General features: G+C 27.5%; 1 protein-coding gene across 3 annotated transcripts in view; it reads right to left on the reverse strand.

Annotated features, from left to right (window-relative positions):
- The window catches only part of nonC (serine/threonine-protein kinase Smg1), a 184,001-nt gene that overhangs the window by 89,027 nt on the left and 72,658 nt on the right, over positions 1-22,316 (reverse strand). For all 3 annotated transcript variants that reach the window (XM_087158370.1, XM_087158369.1, XM_087158371.1), the window contains 11 exons: positions 17,512-17,648; positions 16,020-16,211; positions 13,737-13,875; positions 13,534-13,654; positions 11,359-11,599; positions 9,974-10,096; positions 9,225-9,376; positions 8,720-8,873; positions 5,958-6,018; positions 5,448-5,534; positions 2,100-2,294 (listed from right to left, as the gene is read on the reverse strand). In XM_087158370.1, coding sequence (XP_087014496.1) covers positions 2,100-2,294; positions 5,448-5,534; positions 5,958-6,018; positions 8,720-8,873; positions 9,225-9,376; positions 9,974-10,096; positions 11,359-11,599; positions 13,534-13,654; positions 13,737-13,875; positions 16,020-16,211; positions 17,512-17,648 — 1,602 coding nt within the window. The remainder of the gene's footprint in view (positions 1-2,099; positions 2,295-5,447; positions 5,535-5,957; positions 6,019-8,719; positions 8,874-9,224; positions 9,377-9,973; positions 10,097-11,358; positions 11,600-13,533; positions 13,655-13,736; positions 13,876-16,019; positions 16,212-17,511; positions 17,649-22,316) is intronic.

The raw sequence follows: 22,316 nt of genomic DNA on the forward strand, positions 1-22,316 counted from the left end.
TTTTGATTTTTATTCAAATACACTGTATGAACTTTAATTTATGATTTAAAAAAATTATAAATGTTTAATCAAATTAACTTAATATTAAAACTACATTGTAACAATATTTTAGAAGCTCTAACCAAAATAATTTTTCATTATAATACATGGCTTTGAATGCATAGCAACCATTTTGAAACAAATGCATGATTAAAATTTAAAGACTAGAAGAAATAGAGAATTTAAAGAATATTTCAGCGGTCTGTTTGGGTTTTTCTGAGAGGTACCTATTTTGTAAAAATTAAAAATAATATTAAAAAATCAACACAAATATAGTAAAAATATGGATTTATTGTTTCTCACGAGACACAAAAATAAAATTTTAAGAAAAAGTATTTTGTGTGATTATTCTATCATTTTTCCTAAAGTTGAATTTGTGAAGGTACCGGCTTGGACAGACCCCTGTGCTTTAACTATTAAGACAAAGTTTCAGTTAGCAAACCATAACTTTAATTTAAAATTGTGATTTCTTTTTTTTTTTGACAAAATAAATGTAGCAGATTGTGTTTATAAATGTAGTCATTCATTGAAAAATAAATAAATATTTAATCTATATATTTTTATATTAAAATATTCATTTTTAATTCTATATCAAAATAGATAAGTTAAGCTAAAAAAAATTAGAAAATCTATGTATTCATTGGAATTTTTTTTTCACAAAATTTCTTTATAGAAAATCAGATAATGTCAAAGATACTGTAAACATATTATGAGAAAAAAATACCAGTTAATAACCCTACTGCATCAAATAGACTTCGAAAGAGTTTGAAAGGGAAGAATGACACTTTATTAGGAAAAAAAACATCTGAATTCATCAGCCCCCTTTTTTTTTCTTTTTCTGTTTTTAGCATATTAGGGGTAATTTCTTTTTAATATAACCTCAAGCTTCAGAAATATGCATTTTCCACCAATAAAATATGATGTAGATTTTAATTCACACTTTTTCATTCAAAAGGTAGAATTTTAATTAGCATTGTTTGTATTATTTTTTGAAAAAAATTCATGTTTATTAATTACTTTCTACAACTATGCAAGTCTATATTAAGACAGCATTAAATATTTACTTTAATCTGTACTTTCAATCTCAAGAATCAAAAGATTTTTAAAAATGTAATTTCAAATGTGTGGGAATTTAACACAGACCAAGGTAGTAATTTCGTTAACTAAAATTACTTAATGCAGCAATTTATTTAAATTAAATTTTAATACTAAGAAAAGAAAATAATAGAAGTATCAAAATTTTAAAACACTGTTTTTTAACTTTTAAAATCAATATATATAGTTAAAAAAAATTAGTTGATTTAAATCAATGATTTTTTTAAAAAAAATAATTTGATTTAAATCACGATTTAAATCGTAATTTAAATCAAGCTGATTTAAATCAACGAACCCTGGTTTTCTTTACAAAATTACTCATTGAAGACTTCTGGGACACATATGTTCCAGTTGTCAGGACTGATGGGATATACATGTTCCGGTCCTAAATCAGTGTTTAAAATCTTAGTTATAGCATTCTAGTGTGCCCTACTCACAGTTTATGCTACCAAAATTGTTGTTGTAAAAAAAATAATAAACTAATCGCGAAAGGGTTAAGGTTTTCCAGGTGGGTCTAAAATGTAGCTAACTACAGCTTAAATATTAAACAAACTATTTTAGAATTGTAGTACTATTTCATTACTTTAAGGAGATGAACTTATGTGAAATGAAAGGGAATAATTAAAAAATATTTATTCATGTTTACATGAGCCAGTTCGTTATCCCATCAGTGAATTTAAGAAATGCAAAATTAATCAAATACTTGAAACCTTTTAATTGTTTAATGCTTGTCCTCTGACAAACCAAGCACAACAAAAGTAGGCTCCCCTCCTATGAAATAACATCAATGTTTCATTTGCATCAGAAATTAGCTGTTTTTCATAATGGCTAGTTCAAGTATTTTAGTTATACTACTAAAAAGAAGCATGACAGTAGCTTTACTACTTGTAGAGCCCTACATCCGAGTGGAAGCTTATTGATCTTAAATACACAATTAAAACAAGGTACATAAATGCATCAAATACTTTTCCATTTAATTGCAAATATTGCAAATAGGATGCAGCTGCAATTCTGTAATAAGAATATGCTCGACTGACAAGAACTTTCCACATCTCCAAAAGGCTCTCAATCACTTCTTCATGATTGTCAAGTTTTAGGAGAAATGGGCAACATGTCATGAGTTGCCATCTCACTTCTTCTGCTCCACTTTCTGTGTAATCCTACAAAAGAATCCAACTTAGTCTCAGGCAGACATGTGATGGCATTTTGTACTAAGATAAATACAGATTTTAATGCAGACATAAAATTTATATGTATATATATTGAAAAAAATTAAATATTCCAAGTTGCAAGTAAATATTTCAAAAACTGCAAAATCTACAGGAATAACTAACGGAAAGAATGATAAAACCAAGTATATTGCATGAATCAAAAAGGGGTTCACTAAATTCATGTGTTTTAACAAATATTAAAAATATCAAGATTTCAAAAATACTAAAGGAACAAAGCTAACAAGGTAAAAATGTACAATAAAGTAGAACATAACAGTTGCCAATTCGTCATTAAAAGTTCTCTTGCTCGCCAATACAAAACATAGAATAATTGATATGATATATCAAATAGTGAATACTCAGGTGCAATATTTAAATTTCCTGTATCATAATATCTTAAACTCATGTAAAAATCAACAGCATTAGCTGCCAGAAAGAAAAAAAACCTATCATAACGCATGGCACATCAAAAAGTGACTAATAAATGGACGAAATAAATAATAACGCACAATCAATAGAGGGATAAAAAAAAAACTGAGAAAATTACGCACATTATTTTTGAATACTGATACAACATGCGAACAGTCTTAAACATGCGAACGTCGGGGTAAACCATCGAAGTAATTACTGAAGAAAAAAAAAACTTGCTTTGAAACTTCCACTTTAGGACTCAACAAAGAACACATTCTAGAAGCTCTAGACAAGTGTCGATTTTTTACTGGCCGAAGGTTGAATCATCCGCTGTCCAGCGTCACTCACAAACCTAGTTTTGTTTAAGACTGTTGATCTCACACAGGATAATTTAAACAAAAATATTGCAAAGACACGACGACATGGTCACAGAACATTACGGAGTTCTTGCAGAAAGATTTTTCTTTTAAAAAGTAAACAGAAATTACTTTTCTTTTCTACAGAAATTAACACAGGCATGCATGACATAATCATGCATTTAGGTAATCACTTTTTGACACGCTCAATTTACGGCGATAGTATTGTAAATGGATGTACTGTTTCAATTGTATTTCCGGCAGTGTAACATTAGGCTTCAAGTAATATTGGGTTTCCCGTGGATTTTAAATATCCCGATATATTTTAAACAATATGGAAAATGCGAATTGTGCATTTGAGTATTTACTTTTTAAGCCAATAATTCTATCGAATTTTTGGCAGTTATTGCTATTGATTTCTCCTTAGTTTTTAAATCTGCTATTTTTTATGCGATATTATATCAGATATTTATTACAACAGTGTAATCTCGAAACGAAACACGGATCTGAGAAGCTCGATTCGCGTGATTTAATCGTCGATTTTTTCGGCAGTTACTGCTGCAGATTCTGTGATTTTCAATTATATTTTTTATCGTGATAATTATTTATAACTGCGTAGAAAGAAATAATTTGTGTCGCCATGCCACAAAATGCAAGAATATCACCCATAATATTAGAAATTAGTGATACAGTTTTGTCACACAGGGTGCATAGCCAAATCTTTCAACAAAAAATAAGCACCTTTTAAGTATTTTTAAGCACTGTATACATAAACAAAATGCAAATTAATTTTCAAAGACTTAACATGATCTTGAAAAAATAACTAGTTTCTGACAAAGAACTCTTTTCTTGATTATATTAGCCATAATTAAATGATCAATAGATTTTTCAGTTCAAAATCAGAGGTTGGAAAATGAAGCCTGAAACTGAGACTATCTTGCAAAATGCACATGCTTGCAGAGTTGTACATGATAGTGCAGTAATCTCATCAAACTCAGCTCACAAGGGAAACTAGGGAAGTGTGACTTGCCAATTTTGAAATAAACTAGTGGGGTGTATGCCTTATGAGGAATAATATTAGGGGGCAACATTCGTTTCGGCCCATAGAAGGTCCTGTGAGAGATAAAAAAATAATTCGATTTATAGAAAAATCGGTATTTTATTACTTCAATGCAGACTATTAGTTACTGTAATTGTCTCATAATCCAATTAATTTGTAATTAATTGGATAATTAATTAATTTGCTAATTAATAAATTAATTAACATTCGTTTCGGCCCATAGAAGGTCCTGTGAGAGATAAAAAATAATTCAATATATAGAAAAATCGGTATTTTATTGCTTCAATGCAGACTATTTAGTTTAATAATTGCCTTATAATCCAATTAGTTTGTAATTAATTGGATAATTAATTAATTTGCTAATTAATAAATTTATCAGAAAATTAATTATTAATTAATTGTTAATAAATTATTAATTAATTAATTGATTTGCAATTACATACAATTAATTTGGAAAGTTTTTTTTGGGGGGGGGGGAATTTAAAAAATGTGATGTAAATTTTTTTTTTTAAATTAACCTACAGGTTTTTCTGAAAAACTACAGATATATAAAACTTTCGAAATCAATTTTGACAATAAATATGCATTATATAATACGTGAAAGTACCACAAAATTAATTGGAGTATGAAAGAATTACAATAACTAATAGTCTGCATTGAAGTAATAAAATACCGATTTTTCTATATATTGAATTTTTTATCTCTCACAGGACCTTTTATGGGCCGAAGCGAATGTTTCCCCCAAAATTTATTCGTCATAAGGCATACATCCCACTAGTTTATTTCAAAATTGGCGAGTCACACTTCCCTAGTTTCCCTTGTCAGTAGATGCACACACGGACTCCCAAGTATTTCATCAAACATGTAAAATGATTGGCGCTTTAATACGCTATGGACCGACAGTACAGCTAAATAGATTGTGGTTGAAGGAATTGTGAAAACGTTGAATAGAACAATGTGAAAATTACGCATTTGAAATGCATATGTGGCGTAAATTGACATGGTAGAGAAAAAAAATCTCATTTTTGTAAAGAGAAAATTAAGCACTTTTTAAAAACTCCCAATGAAAAAAGCACCTTTAAGGGCTTTTAAAAAGACTAAAATAAAAAATAAGCACCTTTAAGCACTTTTTAAAAACGCTACGCATTATGTCATAGATAGCTTGAACAAATTCTGCCACAGTGTCGCCACCATTATCCACGAAATGTGAATCATCTTAAAAGCGTTTTGCTTTGAGCATTATAAAAAACTGTTAAAAAGATGTAAAATATTTACCACTTCTTGATTATCCCATTCTCCACTTGAAGTACTAAGAAGACTAGTTATTATATTCAGCAAATTATCAATATCTTCTTTATAAGCCTACAAAAATGAATGGATCACATTTATCCTATGAGTCTGTGTTGTGACCAATCTTCAAATAAAATGTGGTAACAAAAATGCTTCATGAATTGTTTATAACACTGATATTGATTGAAAAAAATAATCAGTAACTAATAAAAGAATAATTTCTTCAACTATTAATTACCACTTTTAATTTCAAAATGACTGCCCTGATGAATAAAATCAAATTTCAGGCACCAAGGTAAAAAATAATTAACAATTTACTACATAACACAATTGAGGTTGAAAATAAAATAGTAAAAAAACATTTATATAGTTCAAAGGTGAATTGATAAACTACAAAATAATCATGTGTGTTCATTTTCCGTTACTTTTGAAACAGTTGAAATCAAATAACAGAAAATTAATAAAAGCAAACTTTTCACAAAGTAAACTACTTACATTTGGAATTAATGAAATTATCTTATATTTTTCTTCAGGTAACATATTCAAAGAGCCAGTGCTTTAAAAGAAAATTTATAACTATCAGTAAGAAATAATGAAATAACTTTAAATAATAGAATAACAATTCAGCTATTTAAAAATTCCAAATAGCTAATTCTTTCCAAAGCGACAATTCAATATTTTGGATAAATTTGAAATTGGATTCAACCTTTTCACCTAACAAAGTTAGATGGAAAAAAAAGAGAGAAGATTTTATGTAATTTAAAAAAAAAAAATTTAAACACTTCACACGGTGTGCAAGCTTTATATCATCTTCTCTTGATTGTCAAAAAAGACATAAAACCTTTTTATCTTGAGCCAAGTTTTTCAACAAGAAATAAGCACCTTAAAAAACCCCATTATTTGGATGTGTGCACTAATAAATATTATTTCTTAGTACAGTACTGAACCCGTTATCCGGTAATCAGAAACGAGTGGCAAAAATGGACAAGGTAAAAAAAGAAAAACTTTTTTTTTTTGGAAAAATTAAGCACTCTTTAAAAATAGCCAAAGAAAAAAAGCTTCACACCCTGGATTTACATTATTATGCTCAGGGTTGGGTTTTTGACGTCAAAAAGTGGTTTTTGACATGACAAGGGTATAATACTGGTTTAAACCGTCAAAAACCCGTCGAAAACGTCAAAAACTGAAGTTTGCCAAGAAAATATATAAACTTCAAAACTACCAACAGTTGCCATGCATTATATGGAAATTTAATTATACTATAGGTAATCAGCAGGTTTTAAAACATTTTTTTATTAAAATTAAGGTAAAATAACAGATTTAAAATCTCAAATTTATATTCAAATGCATGTGCAGAAAAATTTTGCACAAAAATTGTTTAATATTTATATTTTGAAAAAAAAAAATTTTTTTTTGATATTTAAGAAAATTAAAAGTTTATTACCATGCATTTTTGACATATAAGGAACATATAACTAATATTTATATTTATAAGGAACTTACAAGTTATGTTGTATAAATACAAACTTGATACAAGTGTATAAAAAATTTTTTTAAATGTTAGACCGAATATCTTTATTATCCAGTATGTTAATTTGAATATAAAAATAGTTATATTTATGAATAATGATAAATATAATTCATATTGTTTATTATATTTATTTATAATTATTACACTTATCATTTTAAAACAATTTTTATCTCTTAATTTTTTTTCTCCACTTGTATTAAGAATACAAATAATGTATATCTTGAAAGTAAGAAGTAATTATTCAACAGCTGAATATTTAGATATTCAACAAAACTATATAGTATTCAGCAAAATGAAATTCACAAGTATTTGGATAAACTAAATTTTCAGCATAGTAAATGAATAGGCTGAATATACTGTAAATCGACACTAACTACTCTGTGTATTTAACAGAAAGCACGTAAATTTGTATTGTCTTATGTTAACTATGAATTAAAAAAATTGAAGATTTAAAATTCAGAATTACTGATTTTTCTGAAAAACTAACAAAAGTCAAACTAAACAGAAGAGCATTACAGTCACTGATCCATGAAATATTTAAACAAATTATTATGGAAATTTTTTAATTATCCCAATTAAATACATAATTTTAAAAATCAGAACATGCATCACACTACATAATCAAAATGAAAATCATGGAAGTAGAAATTTAATTCAAAATTCAATAGTCTAGTTCATTTGCTCCTCGCAGCATACGGTAGCACATAACTAGTTTTGAACATTTTTCCACCACCAAACAAATTATGTTGAAAGCAGTTCACTAATCCCCCTCCCCCCAGTTTACTTTAGAAGAGCTAAAAATAGACAAAAATTCTCTGATTGTGAATGTTGCATGTGCCCAACCTGTTTAAAAGATTTTTCTTTAAAAGATGTCTAATGTACAAAACTGCTAATACTTATATTTAAAAATGTCGAATTTTTAGTATAATCTATATTATACACTAAATTTGGCTTTAAATAAATTTCTTAATAATATTACTGCAGATTTTCAATAACACATGAAAATGAAAACATAATATTACAAAAGATGTGAGCCTTCAAAAGTACAAGATTTTGGTTACTATTCAAAATATAAGTGTTTCTTCAAAATTTTAAATTTACTTTTCTAGAACATATTTAGAAACACTATCCTTTATAAAAAATATATAAATTCTATGTATTAATTAAATTTCACATATAAATATAGGTTTTTGACATTTTCGACATTTTTGACAGTGAGGTTTTTGACGTGACGGATTAAACCATGGTTTAAACCGTCAAAAACTGTCACATGTCAAAAACCTGCCAACCCTGATTATGCTTCTTGAACAAAAATTTTAAAATGACTCAATTGTTCTGAAATGTTAGAATAATCCTACAGGGCAATTTAGAGTGTTTTTGAACTATTAAACCAAAAATAAACTAAATAAAAAAAATTAATAGAGACATTTTTTACAATAAAAAGACTTTCTAAGCATTCAAATGAGGGAAGGGAAGGATCTAACCTCTAAAATAATATTTGATATAAAAATATCACTTTTCAAAATAGAAAAAAATATTAAAAATAAAATATTATGTATAAAAAAATATGTATTCCCATCACACAGTCTACTATCTAAAATTAAGAATTGAATGAACCATTACCTCATTGAGGTAATGATCATAACTATTTGTTATATTGAGGTAATGATCATAACTCTACCTGTGAAAATACTTATTTTAATAACACATAAAATAATGTAGTTACCAGGCTGAATTCACCACTTTTCTACCATGTGCATAGCACCAGGAAGCAAAACTGTACCAGGATTTAGCAAGAGAAGGACACTGCTGCACACTTAATTGGAGTAAAAGTACAGAAAGGTAGTCAACATCGCTCACTACATTTTCTTGTTTCAAATCTAAAAAAAGAAATATTTTTCAATACAAGCTTTCATTATTAAGTGAATGAGTATCGTGGTATGTATGCAGTTCAACAATAAATTATGAATGATGTTTCTTTCCTAAAATACATTGATTACACCATTTATGTAAATACTCCTTTTACATTTTTCTTAACTTACTTCTATTTATTCTTATTTTCTAATCATTTAATCTATAATGTGACGTACGGAGAATGCAAAAGGTTACTGAAGAATAACTGAGCACACTATTTGCATTGTTTACACATTTTTGTGGATTCATAAATAAAGAGATGCAACCATGGTTTTGTATGGGTAGTCCCCATCAAAGATAGATAGTAAAATACATACTTTTAAAAATATCATTTCCTAACGAAGACATGTTTGAATTTTTAATGTCAATAACGGTCTCATGAAGTTTTGAGTAGGAAGGTAAGTTCTTAACATCATCTTGAGCAGTTTTACTATCATGTTGAAGATATTTCACAAGATTTAGCAGAGACCTAGAAAAAGAATAATAAACGATTCTTGTAGTTTGGGTAAAAACAGCAAAAAGGAATATTTTAATACCATGAAGTGAAGAAATCAATTTCAATTAACTTAATCTTTGTTATAATTAATTGAAAGAAACATATATATGAATTGTCTCTTTTAAGAGGGAATGTCTTAAAAGTCACTTAACAGATCAAACAAAATTTACTTGAGTAGAGGTAGAAAGACCTTTTTGTGATTAAAATTAGTACAAAAATGAATAATAATTTAATGAAGTCCTTATTTGCGATGGGGTATTGTAGATAGGTTTAAGGGAAACAACATAGTTGTAGCTGCAACAATTGGGATTAAATAAAATTTTTATCTAATCGAATTTTTTAAAAATCTTTATTTTATCATGTTGCAAGCACAAAAATTTTAAAAATTAGCACTTATTTGTTAAATTATCCGCTGTGCTTATAAAGTGGAGAAAAAAAAAACTCGATTTTGAGCATATTCTTTGTCTATCTTTAGTACAGCTAAACTATTTATATTAAAATTAACATTAATTACGTCATAAATAAATAATTCAATATTTGAGACAATCCTAAAAGAAATATGTTCCATACCTTGAATTCAAATCTGATAATTGTTCCACATCACTAGAAGATTCAGTTGTTTCTCTTAAATGACGGAAACAGGCATCTATGGTACTAATCATTAAATCATAACACTTGTCACTCTCACCCACACTGCAATGAGAAAAATTCAATTTTTATGCATTCCTAAAATTTCACTGTTATTTCGGTAAAGTCTACGATTTAAAAATAACTAAAATTAAGTCTAAATAGGTCAGAATGCATTTTTCTTTTTTAAAAATTCAAACAATCTAAACTCAAATTTAAGGCTTTTCATGGATTTTCTTTCGTCCCATACCCAGACGACCCTTTTCCGGAAGGGTCGATTTCCCGGACACTTCTTAACAATCAAAATAAATAAACATTTCTTCATGTTGCCCTCTCTTTAAAAAAAAAATGTCTTTTTCCTTTTCTAGCTTCTAGTGATTTATGCACTGAACCATAAATCAACAGAAAGGGGTAGAGAAGATCTACCAAGACCTGAGTGGCCGTTAGTAACGCTCCTCCTCTGGAATGCAGGAAAGGAGGGAGATTTGTTTTCAAAAAAACACAACTGAGTCCCCTTCCTTCCTGCTAGCAAAAGAGGCATTTCTTGGAACCTTTTTATTAGAGTGTTAGGGAAAGAAGAAATACTGTGAAAAAGGGTAAATGCAGCAGCGTGGAATGGAAGTCACTTTCAGTCACACAAGAAAAAATTAAGAGAACCCAATCAGCATGCCACGCCTTTATGCTTGATTGATAGCCAATGTTGGGAGAGAAAATAAGAATTTGTTACTTCCCGCCCTCAACTTGAATGATGAATTATAGGAATTTCCCCTTGCTTGAATCATTCTATTTCAAAATGGCAGAAATAGCAATTAATATTTTCATAACTGTTCATTTTTTTCTAATATTTTGTTTTTGATTGATTAGATATCATTCGAATACTAAAACATTATTGCCCGAAAAATAATGCTTATTTATTTTTTGCTTCTTAGATTCAGATAGTTTATTAGATCGTTGGGGGTCTATTATACGGAAAAATCTAATATCCGGACTTCCTGAAGTCCCACCGATTCCAGATATGCGACTTTCCACTGTATTTCTAATCTGACGTTCTTTCTTCAGATTGTTAATAATATGTCATGATTTTTCTTAATTAAAAAGTATAAACGGACATATAAGTATTATAGCCACATAAAACCTTTAAAATTGACATTATTTTTACATTTCACTTAAATATTTAGTTTTGAAAAATTTGTCTTCATCTGTATAAAATTATAGCTGCCTTTGACAGCCTCACCTTTTTAAATGTGCTGCAGTATTTCAAGATTTTAAAATTTGTATAGCCAAAAATAAAGTTTATTAATTTTGACATGTATAATAGAAAGAGTTACCAGTGAAGTAGTTTGGCAGTTTCTCTTTGAATTCTAAGAAGTTTATCATTGAGATCCCACTTTAAGCTTTTTTTAGAAAGGCACAACAGAGAGTTGATGCTGGAGTCCTCTTTAAGATCAACAGTTTGCATATTTATACCAAAATGTACCAGGTTTCTCAAAAGCAGTTTACTGCACATTTTGAAGTTCTGCTGTTTTCTAGCAGACTTTGCAGTTATCATGAGTAAATCAAAAGAGTGCCCTGAAATACAAATATACTTTCAAATTAATATACTCACTTTGAAAAATATTTTAGAGTCTTATAAGAAATATATACATAATTTATAATTCAAGTTCAAACAAACAATAATTTATAATTCAAGTTCAAACAAACGAGTCTGGTAGATTGCATGCTAACACATCTTAAGAGGTCTTAGCCATCTTTGGTTTCAGGATAAATTTTTAATTCGTATTTTCTCATTATTTTTTTGCAGTAAACTAATTTTTGATAATATAGTATTATTAGAAAGCACAACCCTTAAAAAAAGGAAATAAGGAGATTAGATTAGGAGAAATAGAGCTTGATAATTATACAATGAATTGTTCCTAAAACTGTTAAAGTATGAAATTATATGATTTTGAGTAAACAATTTAAATTAAAAAAAAACTGAGAGACATTTATTTTTTAATCTTATTGCAAGTCTACATTGATGAAAAGCGACTTGGAATACATTACAAATTCATTACATAAAGATACTTATAAAAAAAAATCTAATAACTGTTTACTACTTAAATATTTTTCAAAAATTGAATATTGCAAAATTGTATTGGCATAATTTTGCGTAATTTTTTTATAGCGAATACCACAAGCTTTGTACCTTAAACGATGTTTGGGGGACGGCTTTACATTTTACATGTATTGAAAGATAGAATTAATGTCCATCATCAGTTTATTTGTGAAAGGTATAAAATTTCCCTTCTCCTCGTTTTTTTAAAAAATTCTTGCTTTTAGGAAATTATGTAGAATGTTTCAGCAGATAGTGTGTCATGTCAGTGAAACGTTTTTCAACTGGGTATTTTTCTTTATAAAAAGGGGGAATGATTTTTTCCCCCTCAAAATTCAGCGTGCAACCCTTCTGAATTCTTAACAGATGAATAACATCTTGATGAACTCATTCATGACGAACCATAAAGAGTATTTTTCGGGTGACAGTAAGTTCAGCAAAAGTGAAGTTTTTCAAAATTTAAGGAGCTCCGTACCCCAACCAATTTCTTATTCTATTAAGAGTGGAAGAAACCTTTCATGGGAAATTCATACAAAATTTCAAGAATAAAGAAAAGTGAGTTCAAGTCAACCTAAAAGAAAGTTTCAAAGGACGAAAAACAAGTTTTCAAAAAGCAAAAAAATTAATCACATAGCTGCCAACATGGATAGGAAAAAATCAAATAGATTTTACGAAATAATATAAATTTCATGATAATTGTTGCATAATGTACTGAATATTTTATACATAGGGGAATTCTAGGGATTTTTATAGTCATCAAAATAGAAAAATTACAATATTTTCCAGTTATGATTGACAATAAACATACTTGAAATGTTATGTATTGTGTTTACTCATAACTTCGAATATTAATAGGCATTTAATTCATCAAAGATTTAAAGATTTTTTTCAATTAATTTAAAAAGTGAGTTCTGAATAAAAATAAACTCAACATTTTAGAAAAAAGTTTTGAACTGATTTCCATAAATGAGATTTGCTTCATTATGTATTAGTAACACTTATTACAATATTCTAGCAAGCAATAATCTGTACAAAAATTCCATTTAAATAGAGAATTCTTTAGGAAACTTACTCAATTTTAGAGAATTTTCTAAAATGCACAAAAACCAGAAGAATTTTAATTAAACCAGTAGACCAAGAGAAACTGGTAAAATCCAGTAGTCTATTGGAAAATCCAGTAGAGTTGGCAGCTATGTAATCATTTTGTAAATAATGTTTCAAGATTTCTTTAGATATACAGAAACTTACTTTTTTCTGAACTTTAAAATTTTATAAAAGAATTTTCGATAAAAAATTTCTCTCGCAGTATAGCATCCACTTTAAGTGTGCTGATTCAAAAAAAAAAAAATGTATATATATATATATATCCTGTTTGTTATAGGGTTAAACATAGAGAGAAAAAGAAAAGAACCTTGATTAGGAAAGGTAGACTGCCTAACATGAGACCAGATATTTTCCCACTCATGAATAAATCCTAGAACAGAATCACTCAAATCCAGCTTCATGCCTTCCCTCAATAGCAACGATGGCACCTTCACAAAAAACGTTAATGACATTAGTAAAAAGAGCAATCATTTTAAAAAAAGAAGAAGAAATTTCCATTTAAAATCTCACCTTTTTACTTTGTTGAGATGCGGAGAGGTAAAGACTAGCATGTTTCACATCCAGGTGGAGGGGCCAATTTAGAAGGGAAACCTTCATTAATTTAAAGAGACTCTCTTTCGCTTCATTTAATTTCTCACAACTTTCTTTCCTGCAACACATCAGACTTTGAGTGCATCAGTTATTTACTAATAAAGTGATCATGAAGGGCTTTGTTTTCATATAAATACTGGTTATCTGCTACATTTTAGATTTTCAAATTCATGAATTTTTATGACTAATTCCTAGAATTTTTCATGACTTAACGAAGTTACTATTTCCTCTGACAAAAACACAACAAGAAATTTAAAAACGCATTATAATAACATTAATTGAAATGATAGGTATAACCAAAACTGTTATACTATGCATCATCATATTAATAGATTTTAAATTTGAAAAAAAAAAAAAAACAGAGTAAAGAAAGAGTTGAAGCAATAAAATAGCTGAAAAAAATACAAAAGCAAATAATTTTTTCTGCAGACTTATATTCTAAAGCTACCTTTCTTGTTTATTCGAAAGGAAAGAAATACTCCTGATTTTTCTGTTCTCATTTCAGAATAAAAATAATTCGCCAATGACTGGCTTGCTTCAGCTAGAATTTTACATTGATAAAATAAAATTTTAAAAAAAAATTATAATAACAAAAATTCTGAAATTACAGAAATTTAAAAGATAATTCGTTCTAGAAATGATGTTTTTTCTTTCATTTTTTTAAAGAACACCATAACTTTTAAAGAACATGATAAAAACATTTTATATTTTAATAAAATATGACTGTGAGTGGAGATTTTATTACAAATTCAGAACACCATGAAATTAAGGGAGGGGGTAAATTCCATTTTAAAAATTAGATTTTTCAGTGACCTAAATCCATGACTTTCTTTAAAAAATAGTTAAAATCAAGGCATTTCATGACAAATTTTGTTCAATACCGAAATTCATGTCTGTCCATGATTTTTAATGACTGTCCAGATGCGCGGATACCCTGCAAATACAATATAAAAACAAAATGGAAATGTGGTTCTGAGTTAGCGTTTCATTTAAAAGAATTTTTTTTTTTCCATTTTAGAGTACACAACTAAACTTTAACCATATTATGAAAAATTCTACCATTTCAATAAAAAAATTTCCTTATTATTTTTTATTTCAGGCATTAAAAAGATTTACACAATGCTTATTTTCTTAATGTTTTAAGACATAAAGAAAAATGCAACTAGATACAATAATTGAGTCACCAAGACAAAAATATAAATAAGCCTTAAAAAAACAAGTAAAATATTTAATAATGAGTGAATATAGTGATTATATATATGAGACAAAAAAAAAAAAAAAAAACAGATTTAAGAGTGAATTTCCCTAATAATTCCAGATTTTTGATTTATTTATTATTTTTCAAAATTCGCTAAAAATTCCAGGTTTTACCATGATTCAAAGTGTATGGCCACAATGTATTATCTAAGTTTGACAAATGATGTTATTTAGGAATATTTATATACATAAAATAAACATTAAGTACACTTTTATGATTCTTTTTTAAACATGAAGTTGCAAATGCATAGCTGCCAACAGAGATAGGAAAAATCCAGTAGATTTTACGAAATAACATAAATTTCATGATAATTGTTGCAAAGTGTAGTAAATATTTTTGACACAGGGAGTTTTATGGATTTTAATAGTCATCAAAATAGACAAACTGCAATATTTTCCAGACATGATTGTCATTAAACATACTTGAAACACTATGTATTATGCTTACTCATAATTTCAAATATTTATAGGCATTTAATTCATCAAAGATATTTAAAAGACTTTTTTAAAATTATAATTAAAAAGGGGGTTCTAAACAAAAATAAACTGAAAATTTTAGAACAAAAAAAGTTTTTAATTGATTTCTATAAATGAGGTTAGGTTCATAATGTATTAGTAATACCTATTTAAATATTCGAGCAAGCAAGCAATAATTGGTACAAAAATTTTATTTCAATAATGATTTTTTTAGGAAGCTTACTCAATCTTAGTGAATTTTCTAAAATGTACAAAAACCAAGAGAATTTTAATTAAGCCAGTAGACCAGGACAAACTCACAAAATCCAGTAGAGTTGGCAACTATGCAAACGTTACTTGCTCTGATGACTACGAGAGAAACTATGTTCATAGTAGTATAAATGATTAACCTGATCCATGTCTTCAACATTTTTTATTAAACTCAATAAATCGAAATGCGGCATTTAAGGATAAGGGAAGAATACTTACATATATTCACTAGTTTTGCCTTTAATGAGAGTATTGATGGCGCAAGTCATTATACTTCGTTGAGCTTTATTTAATAACTCACTCATAAACCATGAGGAGTTATTATCTGAATTCATAACTAAGCTATTTAATAGAGAAGAAGCATCTTTCATGTTACACATAGGTTGGTTTTTTTCAAAAGAGGAAAGACACCTGAAATTAAAACATCAACAGTGATGAAAAAAGTAAAAATGAGCAAAAAAATACCATTCTTCCAGGTGTGTTAGTCTACAAAAAAAAAAATGTCCAAATGAAATTTTAATAACCCAAAATATTTTTATCGATTGCATGTTTAAAGAAACATATGAATCTACCTTTAATTAATCTGTCGAAACAAACTTTAAAATGATGTTATTAACTTTTATATTAATTTACTTGTTGTATAGTCTCTCTTATAGTAATTTATTCTCTTTATCTAGCAATGTGTCAATACGCTTTATTGACATGTCCAAGATTGTCGGTCTTATATTTTTTAAACCCTTAAGAAAATGCAACCTAAGCTTTACTGTAAATCCAATAAAACCAAAGAAAAAATAAATGCCTAATTCACTCGTTTTTTAAAATCCTTTAGTGAACTTATTGATCTTCACAAAAGCATAGAAAAAAACTCAATTCAGAAAGTTGTATGAAAAAAGAGAAAGTGGCAAATAATTTGCTGAAATCTTCAAGGGTAAACTGGAAGTTGTTGCTACACAAACTATTTAGAACTATGGTATAACCATGGTTGCCACTCTAAAATGATTTCAAGACTAAACTTACTTTTTTGATCAATTAACACAATCTAGAGTTGTTTACTAGAATTTTATAGCTCAGCGACTCTAAAATGTACATTTCTTTATCATATATTAAATCAATTACAGAGTTTTTTCCCCTTCATTTTTTATTATTTTTTATTACAGCAAACAAGATTAAAATAACAGCTAACCTTTTACATCTTTTTTACATCAACCACTGAATAATAAACAACTAATTTTTTCACAAAGCTATACATATCTCTACTTATTTTTTACTCTGTATTTATTTTTTGTTCTACCTCAATATTTATATTTTAAAAAAAAGTAGTCTCAATTTAACCATGGCCAGCATTTCAAAATGGTGAGGTAAAATAAAAACAAGAAAATTTAGGTACAACAATGGTACAAATTTTGCTTAAGCAAGCAGGCGTTGAAGCTCAATCTCATTTTTTCATTAATGAGCTACATCATTACTTGATAATTGCAAAATGATTACGAAAATTAACAATCTTTACTTTGAAATGCATTCTTTTTATTTAACAGAAGTTTTTTAAAAATATTTTTAAGGAAAAACAGAAATTTTACTATTAAAAACAAATGGAAAAGAGATATGAAACTTAATCTACTGATTTTTTCACAAGACTGATTTCAGTTCCCAGGACAGAAGAGTGGCACCCATGGGCATAACAAAAAGATTAATTTGCAAAAAACATGGATACCTCAGAAAGGATAAATTATTCTGATAGGATGAATTCTGACTGTTCATTCCATTTAAATACACTTTTAAGGAATCTAGACTTTCAGACCACTTTACAGCTTCAGACCAATTCTGCACATTAGTATAACAGTCTACAATCTAAAACAAAAAAAAATCAACTTTTTCAGAAAAGGAAATCAATATTCTTTTATACTAGTTTTTAATTAAAATTTGTAATCAAGTAAAAGAATCAAATAAGATTTCAATAAACTCAAAAATGAATGAAAACAATGAATAGCATTTTTATACAACCTTAATTTAGTAGAACAATAAATAAGTATATACAATAAATAAGTATATGAAAACAATAAATAAATAAGTATATGAAAACAATAAATAAATAAGTATATGACACCCCCCCCCCCCCGAGTTCATCACCAAAGACATTTGATAACATAAAAATAAAAATTATATTAAAAAATCAACACAAAATACTGTAAAGAAGATATTTTCAAAAGTTGTCACTACAAATAAAAATCAGTTGTGACTGGAAATTTTTTATATATTTCCAACCTTATATTCAAATTTAATTTTGCTATTGCAAAATTTTGGGCTGAAAATTGTATGTAAATTTAAAAATTCATAAAAATCATTATTCATTGTTAAACTTCACCTTGATTTAAAAAGGAAAAAAAATGCAATTAATAGTACAGTCGAACTCGTTTATAACGAGCTCGGATTTAACAAGAACTCGGATTTACCGAGGGAAACGAGAATTTTTGGTTGGATCAATGTTAAGTCTATGGAACAGAAGTCGCTTTTAACGAGCAAGACCCGGTTTTAGCGAGCAATATTTTTCTGTCTTGCAATCTTTTTTCTCATCTTTCTAGTCTTTCTGTCTTATCTTTTTTTCAAAATGATAAAGAAATGCGAGGAAAGGGGGTTAGTTGTCATTAAATTAAGAAAAGTATTTAATTAAATTAATTAATGTAATTAAAGTAAGTATTAATTAAATTTTAAGTTAACTCAATCATTTGACCTCCCAAGCCCCCCCCCCCCTCTTCTGGTTGCACGCCTGTCTTAAGGACCCGTTTATTACGAGCACTCGGATTTAACGAGTACATGTTACAGTCCCTTTTTGCTCTTTATAAATGAGTTCGACTGCACTTGCACTAAAAGTTATTTCTTATTATGAACATTTTCCATGGGGTCATATAGAAAAATGTTTCATAAAAAAATAAAGGTCTGTTAGAATAATATTCGAATTCCAACTTCCTATAAAGTTCACAGACGGACGGCCTTTAATTTTTAAAAGAACTCTGTGGAAAAAATCTTGCTAAAATATGGTGTAAGTAAACGGTTAGGCTACCACACCACACTATCTGACCAAGCATGTACTACCTACTCGTATATTAGGGTGGCCACTCAAATCAGGTTTCAAATTTCCCTGATTTTTCCAGGTTTTCCAGTAAAATTCTTAAAATAGTCAATAAAAAAGTTACAATAAAAAAGTCAATGTTAGTGTATTAGTCAATATAATAGTGTAGTATTTCATTTAAAATGTTATTTTTTTAATATATCATCTTGAATAGATGTGGAGGAAACAAAATGTTTAGCTCGCATGAAAATAACACTTTTAAAGAATAAAAAATATTCTTAAGTGTTAAATAGTTTTTGCACAGAATGTAAAAAATAGCTATGATCCAAAACAACCTTAGATAAGTACTGTTTAATATACTTCTATTAAGCAAAAGAAAATAATTCCAGGTGATTAGAAACCAATAAATTTTTATATTTATCTACATTTCAATATAGAGCCATTTTAAACTGTATTTTATCCAAACAGTGCTCTTTATAAAATTCATTGAAATAATTTTCTTTAAATCAATATCATAAGTCAAATGTTTAAATAATGTTGTTTGTTTCGAATTAGAACTATTATTTTAAGGCATATTCAGTATTTGCAAAGGAAAAATTGTAAAATTTTTTGTTCAATATTTTATAGAAGAAAAAAACTAGATAAAATTCTTAAAATTTTATCCTTTTTCTTATTAGAAATTTGAATATATTAAGAATTCCAATCTAACATGGTTTCCTAGTTTAGATGAGATAATTGTTTTTGTTTTTACATCTAGGCAACTCCGTGGTGTCAGAAAAAAATGAACATTAATTTCTTAGAAAAGTTATATTATAAAACAAAAATTTATAATCATCAAATTTTTACATAAATATTTAGTATATCATAAACCTATCGAAAAACAATTTGTTTAATAAAAACCAATTATTATAAGTTCAAATTAAACGGATCATTAAAAGGCTGTCGGATGTAAATCGCATGAAAGCAAACAATGATTACTAATTTACAAATTGTCTAAACTCTGTGAATTACTTTTTGTAATTTAAATGTAAACTCGACTGAATTTTGAAGCAGACATTTAAATAAAAAATTGAATGCAGTTGCTTGTGAAATATGATACATAGTTAATTCGAAATTTTTCATGTCAGTGTCAGACTTAAATTTCTCAAATTGGATAGAAATTTAAGTTAATGATAACCATTATAATGACTGAAAATAACTTTTATTTTAGTCTTAATGCTATAAATATTAATTTTCAATTAAATAGCTTCTTTAAATTTAAATTGTCTTCTATTTCCGGTTGGAATGGTTGGATTAATATGTTTTATAACATTTTCCATCTTATAAAAATTAGTTGAAAAATCACTAATTTTAACTATGCAACGTATATTAACAACAATGTAATATATTAACAACAATGTAATATGTAAACATCAACGTAATATATAAACATCAATGTAATATATTAAAAACAATATAAATAAAACTCATATTTAAGCAATATTGTCTTAAATTTAATCATTTAAAAAATCGTGCAATAAAAAAATTTTGTTGTTGTTGTTTTTTTTTTTTTTTTTTTTAAGAAATATGGGGAAAAATTTTGAAAAAAATTACTAGTTTTATATCCAATAAAAAAAAATTCTATTGAAAAGAAAAATAATCACTGTACATTAAAAAGAAGAAAAAAATTTCTTACTATATTATTAGCCTATAACAAATTTTTTCTGGGCACAGGAAAAAAAATAACAATAGCTTTATTTATTGCCTGTATAAAATTAAATACGTAATCTCTTTGTAGCAGACAATATTTACTGATATTTACTTTTTCTTCTATTTAGTGGCATAGCTAGCAATGAACAAGAAAGAGCATATGTCCATTTGTAGCATAAAAGATGGGTCAAAGTTTTGAAAAAAAATTAAAGATGAATTCTAGATTAAATTTCTCTCTTTTTAATACCCCCTCTTCAGTTTCGTTGACCAATTACAGGACCAATAAATAACTAATGATTTTTATCCCATTTACCTAAAAATAAAATAGGATGTGAGTTATTGTTGCAGTTTGCTAGCAAGTAGGTTTAATATTATTTTTTCACAAAATTATTTTTTTCCTTACTCAAAAAAATAAATAAATAATAAATAACTACAGAATGTTCTGAATTTTTTTCCCCTCTAAATACATAAATTTTTCAAGTTCTAAGCAAAATGATTGATTCAAAATGTTCTAAATGAAGTGAAATTGTTACTAAAATAATTAAAACTGAGATACTTACCTCAAATAAATAAATAAAATTAAATTTAAAAAACATCTAAAAACTTCATGGATCATTTTAAGTTATAATATAAATAATGAACAATTAAGTAATTCAGCCCACAGACTAAAAGCAGATTTTTAAAAAAAACTACTTTTATAAACAGAAGCAAATATCCTAATCCTTTATTCCGCGCATGCACCACATTTTTGTCTTTCCTAAACTGCATAGTCCCATGATCTCCGAAGAGGTCAAAGATTTCTCCATTCATTTCCCAACATAAAAGAGTTTGAAATAACATTCTAGTTTAGCAGGTGGTTTTAAAAGTGGATATAACGGTTGGTAAAATAATTTAAATTAAAAAAAAATTCCAGCTTTTCTTTGAAATTCCCTGATTTTTCCAGGTTTTAATCCAATTTTCCCTGACTTTTCTAGGTTTTTACCAGTACAAAAAAATTCCCTGATAATTCCGGGTTTTCAAGGTGGGTGGCCACCCTGTATATACTTAATTAACCCGGGATTTATTGTTTCTTACGGTGATACCAAAACAAAATTTTAAGAGGCGGGAAGAAGAATCTTAGAATTTGTTTTTTTTAAAGCCTTATGTGAAACTACCGTTTTTCCTGAATTTGTGAAGGTACAGTGAAACGATAGTAAATTTGCTCTGGACAAACCCCTGAAAAGCACAGACTTTCCAGAAAGTTCGAAACCATGATTCCTGTTGGATCGAGCCAAATTTTTAAAATTGATTATTTAAAAATAAAAAAAAAAACGCACTTGTAGAAAATTGGATGTTCTGAACAAACATATAAATCAGAAGGACTAAAAGCAAAATGTTGAATTAAATAAGGACGACGAAATCATGACAATTCCTGATACATCTTTTTCTAAAATAAGGTTTAAAATACAGTCGGATCTCTATTTAACAAAGTAGCGATAATAAGTTCATTATATGGAAAATTCTTTAAGTAGAAAATTACCTTTTGAAATACTTAAACACAAAACAGGTTTTAAATTTATAAACCCTAGGTATAATTAAAATAACAATAGACACACCGGCATCTTGTAAACTAGTATCTACTATTTACTTTATAAATCTTAATCATAAAAGAAATCTGCATGGAAAGAAAGATTCGAACAAAACATTATCCAGTGTTACACTATCATGCTACTTACATTTTCAACTAAAAAAAGCTAAATTTATGTATAAAATTATAGCTG

This window comes from Parasteatoda tepidariorum, chromosome 2 (genome assembly GCF_982258835.1).
Source record: "Parasteatoda tepidariorum strain Cologne lab strain chromosome 2, Ptep-v5.0, whole genome shotgun sequence".
Taxonomy (NCBI): Eukaryota; Metazoa; Arthropoda; class Arachnida; order Araneae; family Theridiidae; genus Parasteatoda; species Parasteatoda tepidariorum.